The 9085-nt window shown below is 45.2% G+C and overlaps 1 protein-coding gene across 1 annotated transcript in view; it reads left to right on the top strand.

The window, feature by feature from the left end:
* The first annotated feature begins 630 nt into the window (after positions 1 to 630).
* Positions 631 to 9085, top strand: part of hcn1 (hyperpolarization activated cyclic nucleotide-gated potassium channel 1) — a 53891-nt gene continuing 45436 nt past the window's right edge. Inside the window, exons 1-2 of the mRNA XM_029516116.1 lie at positions 631 to 996; positions 6981 to 7404. Coding sequence (XP_029371976.1) covers positions 641 to 996; positions 6981 to 7404 — 780 coding nt within the window. The 5' untranslated portion in view covers positions 631 to 640. The remainder of the gene's footprint in view (positions 997 to 6980; positions 7405 to 9085) is intronic.

The raw sequence follows: 9085 nt of genomic DNA, 5'->3' as shown, positions 1-9085 counted from the left end.
AGCTGACCCTGCAGGAAGCACACAGGCTGTGTCAGCCGGTTCATTAAAACAAAAAAAAAAACAAATAAATAAATAAAAAAGAACAAAATCAACATGTCTTCATTAACTTCATCATCAAATCCGCTCCGCTCCCACGATTTTGGCTCCCTCCTGCCATGTGTGGAGCTGATGGAGGGGAGAGAGGAGGCTGGGAGGGGGGGGGGGGTGGAGGGGGTTGTTGTTGGGTGGGGGGGGGGGGGGGGGCTATCATGAACCACATTATGTAAATAAGGTGCAGGAGCATGTGCCAGTTAGACCGCAGTGCCTAGGCAGAGGCTTTTTTGGACGGCAGCAGCCGCGGCCGTCGGTAGATGGCGGTAACCCAAGAAAGCTGATCCAGCGGGCTGTCGGGCTCTCTGTCTCAGTTTGCAGCACTCGCGTTTGGAGGCAGAGGAGCTGAACAGTTTGAAGGACATCCGAAGAAACAGGAGAGCTCACGGCGGCGAGTCCTCTCTCGAGTTCTGCGCGCAGCCCTCCAGAGCAGAAGCCGGATCGCTTGGTCGTTTGGAGAAAAAGACGGGGAAAACTAAAAAAAAAAAAAAAAAAAAAAAAAAAAAAAGCCAAAACAAAACAAACAAACAAACAAACAAAGCAACCCACCATGGAAGACAAATCTAATTCGTTCTCCAGCAACAAGGAGGAGAAGGCGGATGGGAATAATGTTTTTCAGAGGCAAGACTCGATACAGAAAAATAACACGGGGAGCCAGAATATGAAGGACCACGGCAACTCAGTGGGCTTCAAGGGGGAGCGGGAGGAGGCCATGGTCGGGTTTGACGATCTGGAGGGGGCGTCCAGGCAGTATGGTTTTATGCAGAGGCAATTTGGGGCCATGATGCAGCCCGGAGTCAATAAGTTCTCCTTACGTATGTTCGGCAGTCAGAAAGCCGTGGAGAAAGAGCAAGAGAGGGTTCAAACGGCCGGATACTGGATCATTCATCCATATAGCGATTTTAGGTAAGGGCTTTAAAAAAAAAAAAGACACCTGCACCCCCCCTCCCTTTTTTTTTTTTTTTTTTTATAACCACCCCTCCCGTCACCAAAAGGTCTGCAAGCTATATACACTCCCACACGCACAGCCTGCCCCAAAGTGCTAATCTATCTCTGTATTTAGGCAATCAGGCTTCCGCTGGCTGAAAGCTGCTCTGTCAAAATATGCTCAATGAGCGCGCGCGTGTGTGTGTGTGTGTGTGTGTGTGTGCGTGCACGCGCGTGCGAGTGTGTGTGTGTATGTGTTTCATTGCGGCATTTTTATTATAAGAGAAAACCGGCGCGTTTTAAGGCTCCTAAAGGTGCACCGGTGAAACGTCCTTGGAAAAAGGATGGTGAATGTCATGATTTTAAAAACGCGCACACAATTTGCAGCGTCTCCGGTTTGTGTGCAGCACGGCATCAAACACAGTGACACAGGTCCCCATTGCGACAATATTCGTGCTGGTGTATAGGCGACGGCACCTGGACACAACGTGACAATTGCCATTGCACCACCACAGCTTGTAAACATTTCATTGTAGGCGGCGTGGAGACGGAGGGGCCTGTGTGTGTGTGTGTGTGTGTGTGTGTCTGTGTGTGTGTGTCTGTGTGTGTGTGTGTGCGCATACAGTGAAGAATGCGGTAAAATATAGTGCGGGAAAACGGTGAAAGGGGAAATGGCCGGTGTTTTGAATTAATCAGGTAAAACTGATCTTGGGATCTGGTCCTGGACTCACTGATGTCTGTGGCTGAGGGGTCTTTGCAGCTGCCCTGTTGAGGAAATGTGCTGGAATGTGTTTGTCTGAAAGGAGCTGCAGAAGGATCACGCCACACTTCCCTGCGCTGTCATCCCCTAAATGCCACACTCTCACGATTTATTTTATTTTTTATTTTAGCCATTATTGTGTTTCTCTCTCTTCATTGGCATGTCGGTCTTCTAGCTGGACAGGCTTTGTAGTGCATTGTCTTGTGGAAAGAGGCAGGAAAGGGGAAAATATTTGCATATTCGCACATCACAAGAGAAGAATCCCACCTGAGCCCACTAAAACTCTGCAAATGAGACCAGATTCACTCAGCACCGGTTCTCCACATGCTGCTGTTTACGGTTCACCACTTCACCAATTAAGCATCTCATCTGTACCTGGCTCTGCACCTGGTTCTGTACCAGGCTCTGTACCTGGTTCTGTACCTGGTTCTGTACCTGGTTCTGTACCTGGTTCTGTACTGGGCTCTATTCTGTACCTGGTTCTGTACCTGGCTCTGTACTGGGCTCTGTTCTGTACCTGGTTCTGTACCTGGCTCTGTACCTGGTTCTGTACCTGGTTCTGTACCGGGCTCGGTTCTGTACCTGGTTCTGTACGTGGCTCTGTACCTGGTTCTGTACCTGGTTCTGTACCTGGTTCTGTACCAGGCTCTGTACCAGGCTCTGTACTTGGCTCTGTTCTGTACCAGGCTCTGTACGTGGCTCTGTACCTTGTTCTGTACGTGGCTCTGTACCTGGTTCTGTACCTGGTTCTGTACTGGGCTCTGTTCTGTACCTGGTTCTGTACCTGGTTCTGTACCAGGCTCTGTACTTGGCTCTGTTCTGTCTCCTGGCTCTGTTCTGTACCAGGCTCTGTACGTGGCTCTGTACCTGGTTCTGTACCGGGCTCTGTACGTGGCTCTGTACCTGGTTCTGTACGTGGCTCTGTACCTGGTTCTGTACCTGGTTCTGTACCGGGCTCTGTACCAGGCTCTGTACTTGGCTCTGTTCTGTCTCCTGGCTCTGTTCTGTACCGGGCTCTGTACCGGGCTCTGTACCTGGTTCTGTACCGGGCTCTGTACTTGGCTCTGTTCTGTCTCCTGGCTCAGGCCGGCAGGGACTGCCTGAGCTGCTGACGGAGCTGTCCGCGGTGCTGAGCTCTCCGGCTCCTCTCTGGATTTTTACATCCTCCTTCTACTGCTGCTGCTGCTGCTGCACAGTCAGAGCCGGCAAACTGAAATACCAACCTGCTGAACTGGTGCACTAAGAGTGACAGTTTCACTGAGCCTTGTGACTGTAACTTTGCCTGGCCTCGCACTCTCAGAAAAAGTAGACAGCACGATGCACATTGTGGCTCTGAGCCTGGCGTCTAAGAATAAAGCTAACTAGGATATCCTGAACTCACCCACACAGAGGCACAGACATATGCACATGCCCATGTGTGCAGATGTACAATGATGGTGGGCAAGGATCAGTGGCACAGCACAACAGTCAATGAGCTTAGCAGTCTCTGAAAACAATTATGTAAGGAGATGACCTCCTCTAAAAGATGGCCAAAGGGTACAACCTGAACAACTGGTGATATGTGTACCTTTTTCCACAGTCATTCCTTTTTGCTGTAATTAATTACTTCCATCAGGAAGGTTTTTTTTATTTTTTTATTTGTTGCTTTATCAGTGTGAATGCCCATTTGGATCATTTACTCTTTGCTCTTAGATTTGTGTGTAACAGGCTTTGTCTGGAATTTTTTTTTTGTCAGAAAGATGAAATTTAGCGGAAAGTGCAGTAAAAAGGCTCCATGAAAGGGCTCTGTAGTACACGTGAAAAGAGTGAGGCTAATTTCTTCTCATGGAGACTTATGGAATTTCTGCTGTTAGATAATAACCAACTCAGGTAGGTGAAGGCGCCGTGAGGTTCTTTGCTCATAATGTTTTCCCAGAGCAGATCCTTGTTCTGTATCCAGAGCAAAGATGCAAACCTTCTATGCCAGTGAGATAGCATCCTGGTTTCTAAGTGGTAGATTGTGAGCCGACATCCCAGTGCTTCAAGGGATCTATTGTGCTGGTGCATAAATGATGGAGGTGCAAACGTACAAATTCGCTTGGCAGGTCTCCTTGTACTGTGCCTTAAAAAAACAAATCTGCTTCTGCACCCTGGGAGCTGGCTTAGCATCTCGTATATTTTCATTTTTCTACAGGACGCTAACACTTTTTCAAAGTTATATTAAAACATCTATTGTCTTGCATTCATTTGGCAGACCATTATATGACCGACAGGAGAAAACAAAAACCACAATAAGGTCTTTTGCAATGTCTTACGTAAGTACAGACCATGAATGACACCACTATTCACACAAGCTTGATATTGCTTTGTGGGAGTGTTTGAAACTCAATATCCAGCATATTCTTTGTACACAGTGGCTACTTAAAGATTAATGACAGGTTAGTAATATTCATTATTCATGGGTTTTAAGAGAGGCCTCGTGCAAGGCCCCATACACCTCTGGTTCTCCTAAGGAGCGGCCATTGTGGCACTCTAAATGACTCAGTGATGTTTTATTTCAGAGTCCGCCTTAAAGAAGGTTTCTGGAAAGACCAACAGGTTTCCTTTAAACCACCACAAAGTCAAAAACCTATCAGAGCTAAATTTATCACTGTTCCCTAGAATGTACAATTCTTTTTCTGTCATTATGAAGCAACACTACTAATTTACTCACTCATTTCCAAACCCTTCTTTGCTTCAAGGTTTAAAGACAGATAGGAGCTGCTTTAGAGAATCGTATTCATTGGAACTGAATGCGCTGCCTACAGGATTAACAGGGAATAATGTGGGATATTGCTACTGAGAGATTTGTCAACTTCTACAAATGTGTCTTATTGATTTCATCAATCATATCCAAATTTTACCTTGTCAGGAGTTAACATTTATCCCACTGATATGTGACGTTGCGGAGCATACCCGTTACAATGCAGATTGATTTGTTTGGTGACGAGTACGATTGTTTGGAGTTCCCTCTGTTGTCTCTGTCTCCCGTCTGTGGTCATTGATTATGATAAAGAGAAACCTATAGGAAGAATATGAGCTGGCAGCTTCAGTGTAGATATAAGTATACTTGGTTTGTCTTTTATGGGCTCTAAAGGATGACCAGCTCCTTCACTGCATGAGTTCAAAGGGGTGAAGAAAAGGTCACGTGAGCACCTTTACACTGGGCTTGTTGTCGGGAAGTTGTGTTTTTGTCTGGGATATAAAAAGTACAAAGTACACTAGTAGGTGTTGCATGCAGATGTGAGTGTTATGCTGCAGCACCGGATGAAAACAGTGAAGTGTACGTGCACTGCAGGAGCTGATGGATGCTGAAGCAGGCGGCAAACAGGAGACTGAATCGAGTGCTGGTGTTGGAGCTGCACTTACACTTGGGCGCACTGCTCTCGCTTACTGGTTTAGCTGGAGTTGGTTTGCATCGATACAACTGGAGCACTGGAGCAAGAGTCTAATACAATGATGTGGCAGGAGCTAGATACTGTGTCAGAGCTGCTACAGTGTCACGCTTACATTTGCATTACACTGAAGACAGTCACCGAGCATTTAAACAACACAACTGCTCTTAATGTCGTTAAGTGTTTCATGGAATCTTTAAATCTGTTCACAGTGACGTCCTAATGCAGAGTATGTTACTCCCTCACAATTTCTAATTCAGGATGAGAAATATTATGTTTTATTCATTAGATAAGTGGGTGTCTTAGAGGTCATGTGCAGCATAAATACCACCTACAAAGGTCAAGAGAGAAACTGAAATATCTTCAGAGATGTGGGCTCTCAGTTTCAACACAAGGTTTTTGATTATATTAATATTAGAAAACAGCCTCTGTTTCCATGATTTGATAGCTAGCATTGTAACAAAGTAATATCTTGTGCTATTGTAAATATCAAATATTACATAATTTTATTTTAAACATTGAAGAAAAAGCTCGGTTCTGATCTCTGTGTTATCGAAAGAGATCACAAATCCTTCCACTTTAGTCCTCCTAATTGTTGTGATTGTTATTTAAGTTTGTTGCTATCATGCAGAGAATGAAAAACCCCAAAGTGCAACGTTGTCCCCTCCTAAGTCCCAACCCAAGGTGTTAAGTCAGGGCCCTGCTTATGAAGAGTCCACTCTACAGGCCCTCGTTCAATGCTTGCTGGTGTAAAAATACCTGTGGTAGATATTATGCACCAACTAGAAGACCACTGTTTAGTTGAAATGAAGACAATTATCGGACACATGATCCGTGGATATTTATAAAGCCAAGGCTCCTGCTTAATTTATTCAAACAGATCCATTACTGGGCGGCCGGTATGCCAGGCAGACAGGCAGCCTGCCAGCCAGCCAGCCAGTCCATTTCCATCTTCAACGACGGCAATGGATGGGCAACAAGCCCCGGCAGAGGCAGGCAGGCATCAGCAGGGATGGCGTCAGTGGAGAGTTTATAGCATCAGATAGGATTCCTGAAAGCTTCTATTTTCATTCATGGTTGCCCGGCCCAGGACACTAGGTGAAAAGAGCGTGGTGGCGATGAGTCATTTCTGCTTCTGTCCATCACAGAACAGAGGGCAGGGGGTTTAAAACAGACAGGTATGGTCATGTAACCAGGGCCCTGCATTCATTCAGCAGGAGGTTGATGTTTTTGAGTCAGAGTGAACTTAGAGCCTAATGAGAGTTTTGCTAGCAACACAAGCAGAGCTGGGCATCAGTTTCCCTCGAGTAGATCATGAGTATTGTTGTTTGTTTAGGCAACATGTAATGTAATACACTCCATGTGCTTAGGTACATGGAGCGCTGCCAGGCTGTAATAACCACAATGGCTTTGTTGTTGTTTTACCGAAGAGCTAGTTAGGTTGAGACCAAAATACACAAACAATTATGTAGGCGGTCATAATCCAAAAATAATGTCCAAAACAATAAATCCTACTCAACTGTAATAACTTTAATGGCCTTTGACATTCATTTGCTTTTTAGTGGATGGCTCTAAACTCACAATATTCTCTGTCAGTGTAGCAGCCGTGGTTATATTGCATTTTGACATATCATTTCAAACTTGCTTTTGCCGAGGTGTTGGAATCTGAATTGTTTTGAGTTTGGTTTCTGCCACATTCTTCCCTCCTTATTAAAAATGTTACTTTGAAATGAACTGTCCACAACAAGTTTTCTCACTCGCATTACTGATCGGTGTGTGTTGTTCCGCAGGTTCTACTGGGACTTGATAATGCTCATCATGATGATGGGGAATCTAATCATCATTCCTGTGGGAATAACCTTCTTCTCAGAGCAGACTACCACCACCTGGCTGGTCTTCAACGTGGCCTCAGACACCATCTTCCTGGTGGACCTGGTCATGAACTTCAGGACGGGGATTGTCAACGAGGAGAGCTCCGAGATCATCCTCGACCCAAAGGTCATCAAGATGAATTACCTGAAGAGCTGGTTCGTCGTGGACTTCCTCTCCTCCATTCCAGTGGATTATATCTTTTTAATAGTGGAGAAAGGCTTTGACTCAGAGGTATATAAAACAGCTCGCGCCCTGCGAATCGTCCGCTTCACCAAGATCCTCAGTCTCCTGCGTCTGTTAAGACTGTCCCGACTCATCAGATACATACATCAGTGGGAGGAGGTGTGTATATATTTGTGTCTATTTACATCAGTGAGCTGAAAGAAAAATAGAAACTGGAAATGACGTTATAGCAGAGAACGAGCAAGACAGAACCTGAGAGCAGGTTATGGTGTGTATGTTGATTCTGCTTTTCTCCAGCAGCATCAGAACAACCTTGAAAGGTTAACACAGATAAAATAGTGCACGAAAACCTATTAGGTGCTGTCAGTCAGCACTGGTCAAAAGGCTTATCAGCGGATGGCAACTGCCAACGTCAGTTTCAGCTCATTGATGGGCGAAATGAATTTGAAATTAAAAATCAAAAGGAATTGCCTCCATTTTTTTTCAAAAATAAATGCTTTAATTGCAAATGTATATGGATCTAATGTAGTTAAGTATTTTATCTAGAGACTAACAGTTCATATTCAAGGGTAAATTAATGCGATGCTGCTGTGGGTGTTCTAGATGGCTGCAGTGGATTTTGTGCGAACATCCACGAGGTTAAACCCCAGTGGACATAACCGAGAGTGATACATTATTACCCTCCCTCGAGTCACTGCGCTGCGTGACTCAGACTGTTTAACCAAGCTCTAGTGTTCTCCTTCTCTGGTTAACGATTTCATTACACCACCTCATCTAAAGATTGCACTCCTCCATATTACACCTGAAGCATTTCAGCAGGTACCACAGCTCCGAGTTCTGACGTTACGTATGAAAGGGAGCTCAGTCAACATGTAGCTGGTTCATGACCATAAAAGTCATGAACCAGCCTCGACCACAACCTGAATATCCTTAGCCTAGAGCTCCTTCTCTGTCTTTTTCACCTGTTGTTATTGTTGCTGCTTCTTACACATGTTGAAACAACTTGTGTTGGCAAGGGTCATCCTGAGTGCACGTATTATATGATTCACTGATACATCTATAGTATCGCTGTGCACCGCTTCTCCGTTTCCGGGTCACAGGGGGTGTTGGAGTCATTCCCAGCTCACACTGGGCGAGGGCGGGGTACACCCTGGACAGGTCCCCAGGGCCAACACACACAGAGACATACAGAGACCAACAAGCACTGACACTCAGTCCTACAGACAATTTAGAGTCACTAACTGACCCAAACATAAAGTCTTTGGACGGTGGGAGGAAACCCACGCAGGCACGGGGAGAACATGCAAACTCTGCACAGAAAGACTGTATGAAAATGCATTGGACATTTCTATGTATGAGCACAATCTAGCCAGGAGTTTTTGTAGTTCACACAGTGCAATTCTGAAGCGTGTCCCAACTTCCTGCCGCCACGCGATGGATCGGTGAACATTCACACAGCCATCAGAGTTGAGTAGTGTTTATGGTATGTGTTTCCGCTTGTGTATGTTTAAAACTGTTTCATATTATCCTTGCTGCATAATGTGGCATTTGACAAACAAAAACATTTTTCATCCTCGAGCGAAGCATTATTCAAGCTTTGCCAAATACTGTTTGGATTTAAGATCCACACACACAATCACACACAAATCAGAAAATGTATGCTGAAGGTGAGCGCAATATGGATTGCAATAGTTTGGAGTTATTATCCTGGCATGCACACCGTGTGAATATGAAATTCAGATGGGGCAGTAGCTTATGTTTCAATATAGTTTGTAGAGCTTTATGCAGTGGGAGGATGAGGCGGTATGAACCGGGTTAAAAAACACACATCGACAGTGCC

This window comes from Echeneis naucrates, chromosome 12 (assembly GCF_900963305.1).
Source record: "Echeneis naucrates chromosome 12, fEcheNa1.1, whole genome shotgun sequence".
Lineage (NCBI taxonomy): Eukaryota > Metazoa > Chordata > Actinopteri > Carangiformes > Echeneidae > Echeneis > Echeneis naucrates.
Note: the sequence above shows the minus strand (reverse complement) of the source record. Positions and strands in the feature narration are given on the sequence as shown.